The 19,554-nt window shown below is 40.9% G+C and overlaps 1 protein-coding gene across 1 annotated transcript; it reads left to right on the top strand.

Moving 5' to 3' along the window:
* The first annotated feature begins 601 nt into the window (after window positions 1-601).
* Window positions 602-18,174, top strand: Mc2r (melanocortin 2 receptor). Its single transcript, XM_037197188.1, is given in 3 exon segments — window positions 602-756; window positions 13,519-14,116; window positions 14,119-18,174. Coding segments are annotated over 3 exon segments (1,128 nt in total). The 5' UTR covers window positions 602-615; the 3' UTR covers window positions 14,508-18,174.
* Window positions 18,175-19,554: the final 1,380 nt, after the last annotated feature.

Below are 19,554 nucleotides of genomic sequence, written 5' to 3'. Positions count from 1 at the left end.
AGTCCTTTTGCCCCATTATTTGTCTTATGAAATATGGATGATAGGGTTATTTTCTTATTCTCAATGAGGTTAATGAATCAAGTGTTCACAAGATGAAGGTCTTGGGAGGTTTACTTATAACTTTAAAACAATCATTTCCAGAACAATTTCCTGAAAATCCCAACTTATGAACTAACTCCTTCCTTGAAAAAATGAAATGCGCCGGGCAGTGGTGGCGCACGCCTTTAATCCCAGCACTCGGGAGGCAGAGCCAGGCGGATCTCTGTGAGTTTGAGGCCAGCCTAGTCTATAGCGCTAGTCCAAGACAGGCTCCAAAGCTACAGAGAGAAACCCTGTCTCAACAAAAACAAAACAAAACAAAAAAGAAAGAAAGAAAAGAAAAGAAAAAGAAAATGCAATCCTAAAATGATGTTTAAAAACAAAGATTACAGTTCCACAATCTGCTACAGACTTTGTCAGGGTCAGTGAAAAGAATCTTGTCTATCTAGACCCAGGAATACTGCCTTCATCAGAGTCTTTCCTTTGGCTTCTCTAACTCTGTGTTACCAGAAGATTGCAGTTCATTTCAAGTGACATTTACTCAAGGTTATGACAACAAGTAGCTGTCTCCCAGTGATGCATTTGTTCCGGCCTTTTCTGGTCCAAGAATCATTTGCTTGCTCTTCTTCAGAGCTCAGGGGTCATTTGCTTCCTCTTCTTCAAAGCTCATTCCTTCTCAGCCATCTTGGCCAGAAAGATCCTACTTCAGAGCTGAAGGTAAGCATATTTTGTACAAATTTCTCAGCTTCTTAAGTGCTTTGAACCCTGAATAGAACAGCTAGAAAGAAAAAGTTACATCGCAATGCTTCCAAATCCTCTTAACTATGGTATTTCATCCTTCTTAAGGAAGTATCTTATTTTTAATTAAAATATGAAAATAAAATCTATTCTTCATCTAACTGAAATTTTCCTCCCTACTAATGAATTTATTAGTTTCTCTGTTAGTCTTTAAATTATTACCAAACTCCACTCAAGAATTAGCATGGCTTTGCTAATGAGACAAGGGATGAAAATAATATCACTCACTTTCACCTCTTCCTGAATCATCCTCTTACCTGGTTAACCTTTCTGTGTTTAGAAACCGGAGAGTTTGTCTGCCCCAAGACCAGGGGAGTCAGCACACGATGGCTCCCTGCCACTCTGACCAATCTACCGCTGGCACACACACACACACACACACGACCATGTGGCTCATGTGCAACTGCTCTGCTTTTCAGGAGTTCTCTACCTTGGGGGAGCAACTGGAGGCATAGAATAAATAAGAGTTAGGCATATTCATTGTCACATGTTCCCCAAAGTGACAATCACTCGGAATCCGCATCCACTCACCACCTGGCTTGAGTGGCTGTCCTACAATGTAAGTCCAAAAGGGATGCGAATGGGGAGGGGTACCCAGAGGTGCTGAGAGCAAGGCCTGGAGAGAGACTAAAGAAGAGGCCTCCTCCTCTGCATTCCCAGGAGTGAAGGGTTTCTGCTCACTCATTCATGCATTGAGCAACACTGTTGCACTGTTTCCCAGATTCCTAGTTACAAGTTGAAGTTCGAGTGGGGCCTGGGGAGCCCCTAGAACAAGAACATGTTGCTGACAGGAAACTTCACATCCGCTCCAGCAAAGAAACAAGTCTGTGAGGTTGCAGAGAGCCGCAAGCCTTTTTGTGAGGGGACCCTCCTCAGGCCAGGGACAGGACAAGGGAGGGCAGAAACTGGGTGAGTAGCTTCAAAAGGCAGTGCGCCTCTCAGTTGCTTCTGCATCTCTCCTATCAGAGAAAGAGATTTGCTTCTCGAGTCCTTACAGCAACTTAAGACAGCTTATTCGTTCTTTAAGACCCCACAGAGACTTCTCATCAATATCTCTAGGTTTGTTTTACTCCGAACATTTCATTGAACTGACTTTTCATGGCATTTTTCTAAGCAGTGTCACTTGGTATTCCTTTCTCTGCACCAAGATTTTTTTTTTCCCTTGTGCTGTCTGGGCTTGAGACTAGCAGGGCAGCTCTTATCAACAGGAACACTTGTCGGAGCTGGCAATTTGCAGACGTCGGAGCTCCCGCCTGAAAGTAGCTGGAGGGCTCCGTGCCCAGAAATATCGCCCTGTGCAAGGTACAGAGAGGCACAGAAGCAAGACTCCCTGGGACCCAGAGGGACCTGAGAGCTGGGTGGGATGGGGGTGGGGGAGAATGACAAGTCGCAGTGGCATCTTTTGTCCTGGTTGTGAGGAGCCTGGTTAAGAAGATTCATTTTAAAGTTCAGCACAAAGTACTAGCAATAGGTGAATGGCATGGAATCCAACATGGCGGGGTGAAGGAACATATGAGAACAATTAAGACTTAACCTGTACTTCCCAGCAGAGCTGGTACTTTATGAAGCCACCAAGCCCAGCAGGGAGGAGGTGAAGTGCCTGATGCTGGTCAGGAAAGCAAGATCAGCAGGGGGTGGGGAGAGTCTAGGCAGCCAAGGTTAAGGTCAGCCAAGGCAGAAAAAGTTAGTGCAGGGGCTGTCCTCCCAGGAGAGGTACCCCAGCTCCCAGAAGTACCTGGGTTCTTGGTCCATCTAGCAGTAGAAAGGGTAAGCTTAGCTGGCCAGGCACGCTCATCTCTCACTTCCGTCCCGTTTCCCTGGTCTTGCTGCTTGCTAAGATGTCCTGCTCTGCCCAGTGTGGTCAAATGCTAAAACTTGCATTCCTCTGACTGTGCAGAAAGAGGCTCCCTTTAAAGCCTGTGGTGGAGATTTCCCCACAGAAGTCAGTGGGTGTGTGCTGGAGTCAGTGTGCAGCCACTCCTTGGGGGCTCTACGGAGCTTTTCTGCAAAACCAAGGAGAGTAGACATGAGCTAGTCTTAGGAATCCTGAACCCAGCAAAAGAAGCAGTAAGCCTGTTAGCAGGGCATCCTTCTACTTCTTTAATAGTCTTCCTTAATACCATCTACAAGTATAACTCAGCATGGTGGCTCATGCCTATGATCCCGGCACCCAGGAGATCAAGGTAGGAGAGCCAAATTGCAGATGGAATTGGGCCACATATCAGGACCCTGTCCCCAAACAAAACAAAAACAATCCCATTACAGTGTGATATTTCACTACTTCAAGATTTATGGATGAAAGCTACAGTTAGACTGGGTAGTTCTGAAGAAATAGAGCAGAAGTAGACCCACATGAATATAGCCAGATGATTTAAGCAAAGATACAAGAGAAATTAGGTTTAAAAAAAAAAAAAAAACAGACTTTAATAATCGGTACTGGAACAACTGGGTATTTTAAATGGGAGAGAAATAGACCTAGAAGCTGACCTTTCACCTTTCACCTTACACACACACACAAATTCTAAATAAACTATGCCATTTACTTCAAGACTTGCACGTCTGTGGATTTCCACATCCATTAGGGATCCTGGATCCAGTAACCCATTGATAGTGAAGGAGGCTGGAAGTATCTATTTCATGAAAAATATTGCAAAATTTCCTAGAAGATGTACATTAAATCTTAGTGGTGTTAGAGATTTGGCCTTCCCTTTCTTGATTTGATACCCAGATAACCATTCATATAAGAAAATCAGACAAGTTGGGCTTAGAAAAATACAAGTGGAAGCCTGGGGAGACAGCTCAGGTACTGAAATGCTTGCAGCACAAGAATGAGGACCTGAGTTCAGTCCTCAGCACCCACATAAAACAGGGTGGCGCATGTTTGTAGTCACAGCACCATCTTACAGTGGGATCCTTGGGACTTACCGGCCAGCCAGCCTAGCCTAATCTGCAAGCAAGGATCCCAGCAAGAGAGACTCTCTGGTAACACAAGGTAGACAGCTCCTGAGGGATGAGTGGAGGTTAATCCTTAGTCTGCACATGCATAAGCATACACATACATACACACATACCTGTACACACATACATACACACATACCTGTACACACACACACACACACACACACACACACACACACACATTAAATGATACCCCATTAGCAATAAACATACTTAGAACTTGGTTCTAGTTTTCTCACATCCATCTCCAATGGGAAAAAAAACAGCAATTCTAGAAGTTACTAGGGGTGTAACAAGAAATAGTAATATGAGCCTGGAGTATCTTGGAGTACTGAGTAAATGCTCCAAAACCCCACAATGATGAGGGTGTGGCAAAAGGACAAATATGCCAACTGAAAGAATATTCAGTAGCAAAAGTTGAAAATTTTTAAGCAACAAAATAAGTAAAGTTGCTTTGCATTATAACTTAAAATATAAAATGAATAGCCATACGTCCGAAGTAATATAAACAAGTGATTGAAAGAATATGTAAGTAAGATATGATAGATAAATCTCTCATATACATGCATTCCCAATAACTTAGATAGATCCTTGTCTTGGCCATTTTTCTTGGGACTGTGACAAAATACTCTGACTAAAGGAACTCAAGGGAGAAAGGGTTTTTCTGACTCGCAGCTCAAGATCAAGTCCATTCTGGGAGCCACGTTAAGGTAGATGGAGCAGCTAGTCACATCACATACACAGTCAAGAAACAGCAAGAGTACTCGCTGGTGCTCAGCTCGCTTTCTCTACTTTATATAGCACAGGATCTTCTGCAGGGGGATAGTCCTTCCCACAGTAAAGATGGGTCTTCCCACATCAATTAATGTGACCATGATAATCTACAGGTTATGCTAGAGTTTGTCAAATGGACAACCTTAACCAGCGTAGTCCTCTACTCTCAAATAAGTATAATGTTATAGTCCATCTCTGAAGAATGAAGTGTGCCCAGTGACTTCCTTCTAAAGAGTACCCTCTGGAAATGGTAAAGAGGGGAATAAACACACAGTGGGAAGTCTGAAAACTCTATTCTATTTAGGTCGTATGACCTACATCAACACTGAAGAGTCTTGTTGATGGTATGTCATTTGATACAACATGATGACAATGATGCTTTACCTCTTGTGGGCTTCACTCTCAAAACCATAACCTCAGTCCAATTGTTAGAAAAACATTCTACAAAAGAAAGTTTGACAACTTCTACAAAACATTTTACTAGTAATCCATAAAATTATCAAGATCATTTTAAAGAGGAGTCTTGGAAATTTTCACAGCCAAGAGGAGCCTAATTAACATGGTGAGTAAAGGCAAAATATTATACTGGATGAGAGATTCCAGGACAGAAATTTGTAAACCACGAAGGAAATGTAAAACTCAGACTTTAGGTTAATAATAATGTTGTTCTATTGGTCCATTAATTGTGACAAGTGGATCACAGTAATTGAAGATGTTAATAACTGGAAACTAGGTGTGGGCATATATGAGAACTCAATGACATCCATATCTTTCTATAAACTCAAAACTTTTCTAAAATAAAATGTTTTAAAATAACTCATAATTCTGCCAATCAACACTAATCATTAATTTTTTTCAGTACTAAGGCTCAAATACATAGCTTCATACATGCCAAGCAATTACTCTACAACTGAGCACACACCACTAAGATTTAATGTACATCTAGGAAATTTTGCAATTTTTACATGAAATTGATATTTCCAGCGTTCTTTACTATCAATGGGGTACTGGATCCAGGATCCCTAATGAATGCAGAAATCCACAGATGTGCAAGTCTTGAAGTAAATGGCATAGGATTTCTCTAGAGTCAATACACACCCTCCTACATACTTTACGTTTTCTCTGGATTAATTCTAATATCTAATACAATGAAAGAGCTATATCAGTAGTTCTTATGCTCTTTAGGGAATGGTAACAAGGAAGCATGTCTACATGTTTAGTATAGTTTCAACTGTTTTTTAATATTTTCAATCCCTAGCATATATAGAATCTAAAAACACCAAGGACTAATTTTGTGTGTATATGCATGTGTATGTGTGTCATACATACATACATACATACATACATACATATATACATACTCTATACCACAGAACTGGTTTTAATCATAACTGCCTTATAGATCTGGCAGAATTTAATCTATCATTGATGACAAATTACTAGTATTTTAATTTTATATGATTATAAAAAAAATCTAAATGAATATTTAGTGCAAGCATTTTTTTGCACATCCTTGATTATTTGTTTAGGAACCTTGAGTCACAAGTCAACCAGGGTTTTAGGTCTTGAAGGTGGGTAGTATCACAGACCTGTGGCTGTCAATTTCTGTTGACTTCTTGCTCTAGACTTTTAGTGATAACAAATTTTCTAGTTAGGAGGTTGGAAGTAATATGTTTTTAAAAGCTTTTATGCCTTTTAAAAATTATATATAATGTCTAACTTTCATTGATTAGAACAATATAGTGATTGTTGTTTGGAATATTTCACAGATATCATGTTTTAAAATGTACTTCATGTAACCTTTGAACTCACTGTGTTACCCAGGCTGGTATCAAATTTGTGACTCACTGACTTCCATCTCGAAGTGTTCATTGCTGGTGTTGTTTTAAGACAGGGCCTCATGAGGCCAGACTAGCCTCAGACTCGCTATGTAGCTGAGGATGGCCTTGAACTTCACATCCTCCTACCTCCATTTCCAACTGCTAGGATTACAGGCATGTGTCACCAAGCCCATTTAGGTGGAGCTAAGGGGGGAAATCATCACTTTGAGTGTGCTAGGCAACACTTTACTAACTGGGCTACATGCTTGCCCTGTGTCCCAGTTATTTTTAAAATGAAATTTTGTTCTGGAAACAAGAAGAACTCATGAAGAATAATAGCCTTTCAAAGAGGATCATTTTATACATTTTGTTAATTGTGCAAGCTACAAATTTAATTTTTATGTTGACACTAAAGTTAGTTTCTTCATAATAGTTTTTATGCATGCATAGCAGTGATGCATCTTTATGGGAAACAATGTGATGATTTGATACATGCAAATGCATTGTGTGCGGTGCTCAAACTTGGGTAATCAGCATATATATCAACTTACATATTTATGATTTCAGGGCAAGAAGAATCAAAATTGGTTGCAGGATTGCATGGTGGGGAAGCTGCAGAGTGGGTGGGAAGGGTGGACCCAACAATCAGAGGTGACAAGCCCCAGGTCCTGTGACAGAATCCTCAAACACCTGAACAGAGTGTGCCAAAATGCAGGATCCTACTGATTTCCTAGATGTTCCAATGGAGGAGGATCCCCCAATGTTTGCAAATACACATTTGCTCTCAAGACCTCCAGTGCCCCCAGGTCTCCAAATGCCTCCAGGCCCCCTAATGCCCCCATTACCTCCAAATATCCCCATTACCTGCAGGTCTAGAAATGCCTCCAGGACCCCTAGTGAACCCAAGTTTCCAGGTTTGCCCATGTCCCTCAGATCCACCTTGTCTCCCAGTTCCCCAAGTCCCTCCAGGGCCTCAAGTTCCCCTCAAGGCTCCAAGCAAGGAGCAGAGTGACCACACCACATACACCAAGGAACAAGGTGTGAGCTGGAAGCATATCTCAGATTCAGATTCTGAAAGTTTCCCACTTATAAGCAATGTATGGAGCTGGGGCAAAGGATTGCCTTGAAAGAGTACTAGCTCCAAGTGTGGTTGACAGAGTGTACCATTAAGGAGACAGGGAGAAATCTGCAGCAAGGGAAAACCCCAGGAACTCTCAAGATTGTCCCCAGCTAAGACTCTTAGTAATGGTGGAGAGGGTTTTTGAACTAGCCTTCTCCTGCACTCAGATTGGTGTCTACCCTAATTGTCATCATAGAACCTACATCCATTGACTGATGGAAGCAGATGCAGAGACCCACGGCCAAGCACTTGGCCAAGATCCTGGAGTTCAGTTGAAGAGAGGGAGGAAGGATTATAAGAGCAAGGGGGGTCAGAATCGCAATGGGAAAAACCACAGAAATAGCTGACCCAAGCTAGTGGGAGCTCATGGATTCTGGACTGACAGCTGGAGAGCATGCATGGGACCAAATGAGGCCCTCTGAATGTGGGTGAAAGTTGTGTGGCTTGATGTGTTTGTGTGTTCCCTGGCAATGGGACCAGGACTTATCCTGGGTACAGGAACTGGCTTTTTAGAGCCCATTCCCTATGGTGGGACACTTTACTCAGCCTTGATGCAGGAGGGAGGGGCTAGGTCTAGCCCCAACATGATATAACAGCCTGTGTTGACTACCCAAGGGAGGCCCTATCCTTTATGAAGAGGAGATGGGAGTAGGATGGGGGTAGGATGGGGGGAGCGGGAGAAGAGGAGGGAGGGGGAACAGGTTGGTATGTAAAAGGAAAGAAAATCTTTTTTCTTTTAATAAAAAATTATATATATAAATTATAAAAATATATATAATTTTTAGAACCAGAGGGCTAGATACTCTCAGGAACATCCCCAAGAGCATCTAGAAATGCAGGGAATCAAGGAGGGGCAGCCAGCTGTCAGTGCAGCAGAACAAGTGCTCTGTCCCTGTCAATGCCCCTGCCACTGGTGGTCCTGTGTGCCCAGGCCTATCTATCAGCTGTTAGCTCCCTCCCTCAACTCAGCTCCTCCAGTATCTCCCCAGACCTTCTCCAGTCTTGATGGGGCCTGGGGAAGCTCTGGGTGTGGTGCTGACTGCCCAAGCCCAGGCTTCAGCAACCACTAGTCCATTTCCATCAAGAAAAGCCACAGACCCAGTTCAATCTGTAGCATTTGAAGATACAACAAACTCAGCTCCAGCAATAAGACCTAGTGCCAGCCAAATCTCTAGTCCCACCCACCCACTTGTAGATCCAGCAGCAGCTCAGGCTCCCATCAAAGCTGCAGCCTGCATCCACAATCACAGCCCTCCTTGGAGATGAAAGCTTAGAAACACATACACACACACACACACACACACACACACACACACACACACACACATATTTAGAACCAGAGGGCTAGACACTCTCAGGAACATCCCCAAGAGCATCTAGAAATATATATATATATATGAACATTCAAAATCTTTTCTTCTGGCTCTTTTGAAATATGCTATTAACAATCATAATACTGATACACAGTCACCTTACCATACAAGAAAACGCCAGAACATGGCTCTCTATTTAACTGTAACCCATTCCAGATCCCCTTGACCAAGCACTCTTCATTCACTTCCCTAAACCACTGTTATGTTACCAACTTCTCTGAGCTCAACCTTTTCAGAGTCTACGTAAGAGTGATAGCAAATGTATCTATAGCATTTGAAATGTCTACATCATCTCATGTATGCATTGTATGAAACTTCTGCAGCAGAGGGTTTCCACACAGCTTTTTCAAAATGTCTTCAATGTTCTTATGCCCTCCCCATATCCCTTCCTCTGTTCTGCCCTCCCATTCCCACTCATCAGCCTTTCTTGCTCCATTGTCCCCATGTATCCCTCTATACCACTGTATTCTATCTCCCCTCTCTGGAAATCTCCCCCAGGTTTCCTTCCTAATTTCCTGAGAGCTCTATGTTATTCTGAATGGAACATATAATATCTGAAGATTCAAAGTTAAAATCCACTAATGAGAGAAAATGTGTAAAGTTTGTGTTTTCTGGATTACCTAAATGATTGTTTCCAGTTCCCTTCATTCACTCATAAATTTCATATTTTTTTGTTTTTCTTCACAGCTGAACAATATTTCATTGTGTAAACATTCTACTTTTTTTAAATCCATTCACCAGTTAATGGACATCTTGGCTGTTTCCACTTCTTGGCTGTTGTGAATAGAGCAGCAACAAACTTGGATGTGCAGGTGTATCTTTAGTGGGACTTAGAGATGTTAGAGAATATGCCTGAGTGCTATAACTGAGTTGTGTGGTAGATATAGTTCTAGCTTTTAGAGAACTCTCCACATTGATTTTTATAGTGACGGCACCAGTTTGCATTGGTACTAGTGATGAATAAGTGTTCCTTTTTCCCCATACTCACACCAGCATCCATCATCATTTGGAGTTTGTTTTGGTTTGTTTGATCTTAGACATTCTGACTGGGGTAATATAAAATCTTAATGTAGTTTTGCATTTCCATGATTGCTAAGGATGCTGAACATTTTTAAAAAGTTTCTCAGCCATTTGTATTTCATGTTTTGATAAACCCTCTGTTTAGTACCATGCCTCATTTCTTAACTGGGTTGTGGGTTCTTTTTAATGTTTAGGTTTTTTAGGTCTTTGTATATTCTACATATTAATATATATACACATATATAAAGAAATTAAATGGAATTGCCCCATAAAGGGGCAACAATGCCCCCACTGGGTACCACATGCTAACAAATAAAAAGCCCAATGTCGGGAATGGATTACCTCTTTTGGAGTTGTTGGACCATAAGGTCCCATAGACTGTCCTCCCAAACATTAAAGGTTATTGTCATTGCTATTGGCTAGGCTCAAAATTTGACAGTAAGACTCTATTGCTGAAGACAATATATACTTGAGTCATCAGAACATGGAGAAATCAAGCTGGTGCTCACTTGGAAGCTTCATCCCTACCAGATAGCTTTCATGGTGCTATAAGGTGCTTTGTATGCTACTAGAGGAGAAAACTAATCACAAATTTTACCCAGATGTGAATTTTGCAAGGTACAATAATGACCAGCCAGCATGGCATGATATGCCCACTGGTACAATAGTGGTATGAGGATCATAGCAGTAACCAACCACTTTCTGATTAGTTTTAAAGCCTGCTCCGTATATTGAAACCCATATTGGCGCCATCATGCAAGCCAAAGACCTATGGCTAAACAAACCTGCTAAATGGGAATAGTATTAAGCCATCCCCCTAATGCACCCATACATTAGTACGTCTCTCAACCCTCAAAAGAGAAGCTTCTTTTTGCAGTAGATGGAGATTAACACCCGAGACCTATAACTGATCAAGGTGCAGAGGATGAAAAACTAAGGAATGTTCATCTCTCCATGGGACATTTATATTACACCCCCTCCTTCCAAGGCTCAGGGATCATTGTGCAGGAGGGAGTAGAAAGACTGAAAAAGCCAGAGGCAGTAGATGACTACAAGGGAATGGTGTTTTTCAGACACAGCATGGCAGTTGCACATATGAGCTCATAGTAATTATGACAGCATATACAAGACATAAATACACAAGCTCAAGGCAGACTAAATCCTAACATAGAGAGGGAAGTGGCACATGAAATCCCATTCCTACTTGAGGAGCTACTGACAATAGATCACTGCTGAGAGAGAGAGAGGAGAGAGAGAGAGAGAGAGAGAGAGAGAGAGAGAGAGAGAGAGAGAGAGAGAGAGAGACTGTTTTCTTTGAGGGTGTGGCCTCAATAGGCCAGCAGATGATCCCGTAGAAGGCCATATGTACACGAGTACCTGTGGAGTACCAACTGTGCTGACTAGTTTTTGTTTTTAATTAAAAAGAGGACCCAAGGTTGTGTGGGTATGGAAGAAGGGGAAGGATATGGGAGGGGCTGGAGGAATGGGAGTAAATATGATTAAAATGCATTGAACAAAAATCAAAGTCCTAATTTTAAGATGAGAAAGACAACAACAAAAAAATGTTGAAATTTTCCATTTTGTTGGTAATTTCAAAACTTTCCCTTAGCCAGTGAGCTCGTTTTTCAAACTTGGGTGACTGAGGGACGGGGCATTATTGGAAGATGTTTTGGTAGCATACCTGATATTGGTGCCCCCAAGGTCCTTCTAAGTCAGATAGGACAATCAACTGCTCAATATAAATAGTAATGAGGCTGTAAAATAGAGAAATCATGAAGCTTCAAGTCAGAACTCCCCGCATTTCATTGTAGCAACAGCCACAATGGTAGGAAATTCACGCTACTGCCTTCTAACATCAGCACTAGCATCCCTACAGATCAGCTTGTTTACCCCCATCCCCCCAAACTCACCCCAGTAGAGAGAAATACACAGCTTCATTTAGGCTCCTCTGTCACTACAGAGATATGGACTCCACGTGTGACACAGGAGTAAATCGAATTCGAAGTCGAGTCAGGTGGAGGTTTGTTCAGCTCCCTTCAGTGGTTTCATGTCTAATAAGAAAAGCCTAAGAGCAGAAATGAAGACGTTAGTTGAGGATAAGAAATGCTGAGAGAACCCCTTGTTCACTCAAAGGTAATTTCAGAAAGTCTCACCCCACCCCTAACAGGCACACATTCCTTTCTTCAGCTTAGCCTGGCATATTTGCCAGCCTGCACAAGCCACTTCAGTCCTGTTCCCGGGAACCTACACCGGCTCTGTGTCTTAGGGTTTCTATTGCTGTGAAGAGACACCATGACCACAGCAACTCTTATAAAGGAAAACCTTTAATTGGGCTAGCTTACAGTTTCAGAGATTCAATGCATTACCATCATGGAGGGGAGCATGGCAGCATGCAGGCAGACATGGTGCTGGCTAGATCTTGATCAAAAGGCAACAGGAAGTAGACTGAGACTCTGGGCAGTATCTTGAGCATATATGAGACCTCTAAGCCTGTCTCTACAGTGACATACTTCCTCCAACAAGACCACACCTCCAACAAAGCCACACCTCCTAATAGTGCCACTCCCTACGAGCTGATGGGGACCAATTACATTCAAACTACCACACTCTGTAAGATAGGGGAACAAAACTGTCAGCAGTCAAAATCTGAATACCTGATAAGAAGTCACTCAGCCATGCAGCACAAGGAAATCTAGTTGGTCTCCAGAGGAGCAATAAATCAGAAGCCTCCAGGCCACAGAGGAATTGCTACATACCTTGACTGACCTGGAAATGGTTAATCATTGGAAAGATGCAACGGAGCCTGAAAAGCACAGAATCTAGCTTTTTTTTGGGGGGGGGGGGAGTGCAGCTAGAGGCATTATGAAAATTATTAGATGTCTCCAGAGATACCAGTCATGCCAAGAGATCCTTGCTTGTTTTCTGTTTCTTTGTCTTTGGGTCTTGCTTTTGCTTTGAGACATTCTCTTTCTGCTACTCAGGCTGGTGTTGAAATCATGAGTTCAAGTGATCTTCCCACTCTGGCTTCTTGAGTGGTTGGGACTACAGAGGCACACCACTAAACCCAGGTCCTAAGAGCTCTGAAATTGAAGTAATAACATATATCTATGGTCATCTTTTGGGAAGGCTCATTAACACCTTCATTATTATCACACAGACTGTACAGACAGGCTGTGGCTCAGAAAGATAAAGGAATGAAAAAGAAAGGATCTCTACAAGTCACATCAGTTCACAGACTCCATCATGACCTTCAAGGTGGAGAAGATTGTGCATTTTCCATTTTCTCCATACACCTCTCCTTCCTCTCATTCTTCTCTCATCCAAGGGCTTACTGGCATTTGCTCACATCTATCATACACAACTACATTCATAGGGTAAAAGGGAATGGAGAAAGAGCAAGAGATGCTTTTTCATTCATTATCTTAGGACTCAAAATTCCACTGCAGATGTTACTCGTAAGTTGGTTGATACAAGGGCTTAATAAAATGTTGTATTTAAATTACCACAGTATAATAGTTTATGGAAGGAATATACTTTTCCTAAAGCTAATGCCGTTTGTTTTTATTCTGTAGTCTTTCTCAAATGCATGTTTTTTATGTCTTTTCTTTAACCTCAGATCTTCCCACCCAAAGAAAATACTCTGAAGAGCCAATCAAGATTTCTGTCTGGTCAGGTCCAAGCACCATCCCTGTCTGAACCCCAAGCAGGAAAAATGAAGCACATTATCAATTCGTATGAACATACCAATGACACGGCAAGAAACAACTCAGACTGCCCTGATGTGGTTTTGCCAGAAGAGATATTTTTCACCATCTCCATCATTGGAGTTCTGGAGAACCTGATTGTCCTCCTGGCTGTGGTCAAGAATAAGAACCTCCAGTCTCCCATGTACTTCTTCATCTGCAGTTTGGCTATTTCTGACATGCTGGGCAGTCTGTATAAGATCTTGGAAAATATCCTCATCATGTTCAGAAACCGGGGTTATCTCAAGCCTCGTGGCAATTTTGAAAGTACGGCAGATGACATCATCGACTGCATGTTCGTCCTCTCTTTGCTGGGCTCTATCTTCAGCCTGTCTGTGATTGCTGCTGACCGCTACATCACCATCTTCCACGCCCTGCAATACCACAGCATTGTGACCATGCGCCGCACCATCATCACCCTAGCGGTTATCTGGATATTCTGCACGGGGAGCGGCATTGCCATGGTGATCTTTCCCACCATGTCCCCACAGTGATCACCTTCACATCCCTCTTCCCTTTGATGCTGGTTTTCATCCTGTGTCTCTACATTCATATGTTCTTACTTGCCCGCTCCCATGCTAGGAAGATCTCCACTCTTCCTAGAGCCAACATGAAAGGTGCCATCACACTGACCATCCTTCTAGGAGTCTTCATCTTCTGTTGGGCCCCCTTTGTCCTCCATGTCCTCTTAATGACCTTCTGCCCAAATAACCCTTACTGTGTTTGCTACATGTCTCTCTTCCAGGTCAATGGCATGTTGATCATGTGCAATGCAGTCATTGACCCCTTTATTTATGCCTTCAGGAGCCCAGAGCTCAGGGATGCATTCAAAAAGATGCTCTCCTGCAACAGGTATCAGTAGAATTTTTGATCTCTCATTTCAGTATTGTAAAGGGACCAAATGGCATGATGGGCAAGTGCTGATACTTCTGACCAGCCTTTCTTTCTTTAAAAGAAGGGGATGATCCCACTGATTAGTGTTTCCTTTAGCTGGTTTTCTAATTAACAGTCTTGCTGCAGCTGCAAACTTTATATTTTATGTAGAGAGATGAAATGATGGGCTAGAAAGGACAGTATACAATATATACATAGCAATACAAATGTGAAGACTTTGGGTTAAGCAGATACTTGTTCTTTTGTGGGTACCTAGCAAAACTGTCCTTGGAGGCCTTTCCAAGCTGGAAGCCAGGGAAACCAATTCTCTAGAAGTTAAAGTACTCTTTAAACTTCTAACTATCTAACTAAATGTGTTGGTTAGATTTCTATTTCTGTGGCAAATACGTGCAATCGATCAGCTTTGAAAGAGGAAAGATTTATTTCTGCTCATAGATTGAGAGGTTTTGGTTCATGGAACCTGACTGTTGGTGGGGCCTATGGTGAAACACACATCTCAATAGAAGCATGTAGCAAAACACTCATGGCATCCAGAAATCCATGGCAAAGAGGAAAAGATGGGTATCTGATAATCCTCTTTATGGTAAAACCTCAGTGAACTAAGATTTCCCACTAGACCTAACCTTTTAAAGGCCACTTTCTGGTCGCAGGAAACTACAGACCAAATCTTTAACATATGAGGATCATTTACCTAAACCGCAATAGAGAGTGACTCAGTATAGAAACTATAGTTAGTGTTCTTATAAGATGAAGATGCTAACTAATTGCCACAGCTAAACAGCCCATCGCTTATGTAGCCAGCTTTTGAGTTTCTAAGAATAAATGAATCTTCACTATGAGTCTTCTTTGCTTACTCAGAATCCCACTTACTCTTAAAATCTCTTCCTGCTTCAGTCTCCTCAAGCTTTAAAAGCAAAAATTTCAAAGGATGAAATCAAATTTTAACCTGTTTGAGTCCTATTCAGAAATATATAATATGTACTGTATTAGAAAAAGCATGGCCAAATTGGGAGCATCTGTCCAAAAATACGAATAACACCTCTCAAAATGTATTTTATATCAAAAGAAGGAAGAGAGGGTAGGAAGCATGGAGGGAAAGGAGGGAGGAAGGAGAGAGATAAGGGATGAAAGAGAGAATCGGAGTCAGAATCATGTTTTTGAGTATGGGAAAACCAAGACCACTCTCCTGTGACCCCGTGTGCTGGGCCACATTGTCTTTATTTGTTGAGCATCTGGGTTGGTTCAATAAATGCTGTTGTAAATAATGCAGTGATTAAAAACTTGATGGGCAAGTATGTATGTGACAGGTTGACTTGGATACTTCAGGTGAATACCAAGGAATGATATAGTCAGGTCATAAAGTATATGTATTTTTAGTTTTTAAGGGATCTCTGTATATACATATATATGTATATGTATATATATATATATGATATAGATATAGATAAAGATATAGATAGTTTCACAGGGGCTAACCTACCTTATAATACATCTGGCTTATACTACCTCCCAGTAGTGAGAATGCCTGTTTTTCATTGATATGTGTTATTTCATTGTATGAATTAATACTTTGTTCTTTTGTTACTGTCTGCTATTTAGGTTTACCCAGATTGCTAGTTATACTAGTGATGCCTCTATGAACATTCCTGTACGTGAACATGCAAAACAGTTTCTTCAGACTATGTTCATTGAATAGACACACTTCAATTTAACTAGAGAATTGAAAACCATTTTCCAAAATGGTTATGCCAATCCACATTCTCACCACTGAGGTGCAGAAATTCCAGTGTGGCTGTATCTTCACCAATTCATTATGCTCTCAAAGTCTTGGCGAACTGACAGGTGTCTGATGCCCATCTCTGACTACTCATGAAACTGAGTAGATTTCCTACAGTTCACTATTTGTGTCTCGTGAAATCTCGCTCATGTGTTTCACTGATCTGCCTTGGAGATTCCTAGGTGAACACTGATAAGTATTTGCAAGTAGAGCCCTTATTTTCCCCGTCCTGTTCTCTGGCTGGAGTCCACAATACAGTGGTGAAAGGAAACAGAGATTGAGGGACTCTTCATGTTTCTCCTAAATTTAAGTAGAAATACATTTTTAAAATTTTTCAATATGGTGCTTATTTTTCTTAAAGTTATGTTTTACCAAAGTGAAGCTATTCTTTCCGTACATAGTTTCCTAACAGTGCTTTTATCATAAATGAACATCAACCTTTTAATGTATCTTCAGCAACAGCAGGTCATTTGTTAAATTATTAGTGGAGTATATTATATTAATTAATTTTTTAAAACTGATCAGTCTTTACAAACTACAAATAGTATGATATTATAGAAATTATAAATAAAACTAAAGTACGTCATTTGACAAGACTTATTCTGAATCATATTTTATATATTCAAAGATTTTATACTAAAATGATTTAGTAAATATTTTTAAATGGAAGATAATGAATTGTAAGGAATAAAAAGTAATAATTATGGAAGAAAAGGTCATGAATTTGAGAGGGAGCAGAAATAACATGAGAGGAGCTGTAGGGAATAGGGGGGTAGAAATGATGCCAATGCAGTACTCATGTATCAAATTCTCAGAAAAAATTAAATTTATATAAAAAATGAATAAAATGCATGATCTACTCTTTCCACAAATGTATTTTTTATTAAAAAGAAAAGAAAGAAATTCTATTTGTTCTATTTATATGGCTACTTCTTAACCTGTAGTTAAAGAAAGGATTTTCATCTATTTGGCAGTGATCCATACCGGCGGGAGACCTTCACTCTGAAGGTGCCAACATCTGCTTCTCTGACTCTTGCCATTAAAGAAGTGGCAAACAACTGTCTTGCCGCCATATGAGGGGGAAAAAAGCAACATTTTTTTTCTTTTATTAGTATAAGTACATGTTTGTATCAAACAAAAACGTTGAATAGTTTGTTGGGCACACTTCCCAAAGCCTGTACTATCCATCTCACCTGGTTTGAATGTAACTTCAAATCCCTGTATCAATTTGGTTGGCAGCTACTGTATCCAACAGCCACAAGAGTCCCAGTAGGGACTGCACCTGCACAGGTCTCCTCAGGTCACCTTGATCTCTGGCATCAGACTGCCAGCAAGGATTAAATGACACAATAATGATGTGAAAGCTAAAGAGCTTCACTACGGAGAGGCTCTGGGGCACAGGTGGAGCCAGAGCAGCCTGGCAGCTACGAGGGACAGGACCGGGGCACAGGTCACTTGAAGTTAGAGGTAGATGCTTGACTGGAAGGCAAGAAGCCAGTGAGTCAGTCAGAGCAGTCTCTAAATCTTAAGAGTCTAAAAAAATTCTTATCTCCAGCCTCAGGCTAGATCCCCTTAGGTGCAGTGTAAGATTTGAAACTGTGTCAAGGGAGACAGAAGAAAGTTGAACTTGTATTTGAGATCGGATGCCCAGGTAGCGTAAGGCTACAAGCATTCTGCTCCCCCTGACACCTTGAAAGTACATTTCTTCACTTTCTCTAGTAGCTCAGATTTTAACCATTTTCTTCAAAATTCTGTTGAAACAAGGAGAAATGGGTGCAGGAGATCTTTTTAAAGATCAAGAACACCCTCCAGAATAGTATTTCTTTTGTTTGAGTTATTAATAAACTTAACTAACTTACTTCTTTTTTAACTTTATAAACTTTATTATAAATAACTTGCAAATAAAAAAATCACACACCAAAATTAACGAGGCCCAAAGTCTATACATTTCAGAGAACTTCTATATAATTGGAATAGCTACTTGAAACAGAAACTTTGTAGCTTCATATTGGAGTTTACACTTGCCACTTTTGCATATATATATAAAACTTAAGCCTATATATATATATTTCTGATATATATATATATATATATATATCAGAAATGAAAAAATCCATGACAGAGTTATAACTAGAAAAACAGTTGGTTTTATGTGCTCTGTCAGGAAATGGGCATGAGTTATGAAAAAGGATAATTTAGCTATTTAAGAGAGTTTTATTTTGGTAGAAGCTGTACCACATATTGAAGTAATGAGTTCTAAGCACTCGTATATAGCCTACGAAGAGTCTTTTTTATCTGCCCCTAATTTATCCTTCCATTTTCTAGAGGATTTAGCAGTGTGGGATTTTTTTTTAAGCAGAGATAAAGACTTAAGTTGTATCCTCTCCCAAATGCTGTCTTCTACTTACCTATAAAAACCTGCCTCTTTGGTGATAAGTAACCTAAGAGAGTTGGGACAACATGAAAAAAAATTATCCCCATGGCTAAGATGACTAAATAATTTGATTGTGTCTAGACAGCAACAAGAACTTCCCCTTACAGGCAGTCAACAAAACTGGGGAAAATACTGTGATAAGAGTTTACATTGTGATTAAGTATTTAGTGTAGAGTAGCAATTCTCAACCTGTGGGTGGCAACCCCATTACTGTTCAAAACAGTAGAAAAATTGCAGTTATGAAGTAGCAACAAAACAACTTTATGGCTGGGGATCACCACTACACGAGGAATTGTATTAAAGGATAGCAGCATTAGGAAGGCTGAGAAGCACTGGTGTAGAGGAAAGAGCCAAAATAAAAGAAGTTCCTGTACTTTCACAATCTTACCCTGTCCACTTGGAACCCGCCCCCCAGTGACAAGTGACATCACTTGCAAGCATCTACAACCTAACTCCTAATGACCCACGGAACCTTATCCTAATAGCCAATGTCAAGGAAGACAAATAGTGCTGTGCATTTTGCTACTTAACAAGCTAGTGAGTATGATGCTCACTTATCTGTCTGGATACAACCGCATACAGTTGACACATAAGACCAAATAACTTTTCTTAGCTGCTGTAAAAGTTCTCCCATTCTATTCAGGGAGGTAATTCTCTCTCAGAATTTACCCACCCTTCCCACAGAGTATTCCCTTTATGAAAACACATTTATAGCTCTTCTAGTCTGGTAAACACTTTTACCATCAGGCATTTGGACAGTCGGCGTTGTTCCCATGGCGACACTTGGATGGTTCGTGTAATTCT

Source organism: Peromyscus leucopus, chromosome 19, assembly GCF_004664715.2.
Source record: "Peromyscus leucopus breed LL Stock chromosome 19, UCI_PerLeu_2.1, whole genome shotgun sequence".
Lineage (NCBI taxonomy): Eukaryota > Metazoa > Chordata > Mammalia > Rodentia > Cricetidae > Peromyscus > Peromyscus leucopus.
Note: the sequence above shows the minus strand (reverse complement) of the source record. Positions and strands in the feature narration are given on the sequence as shown.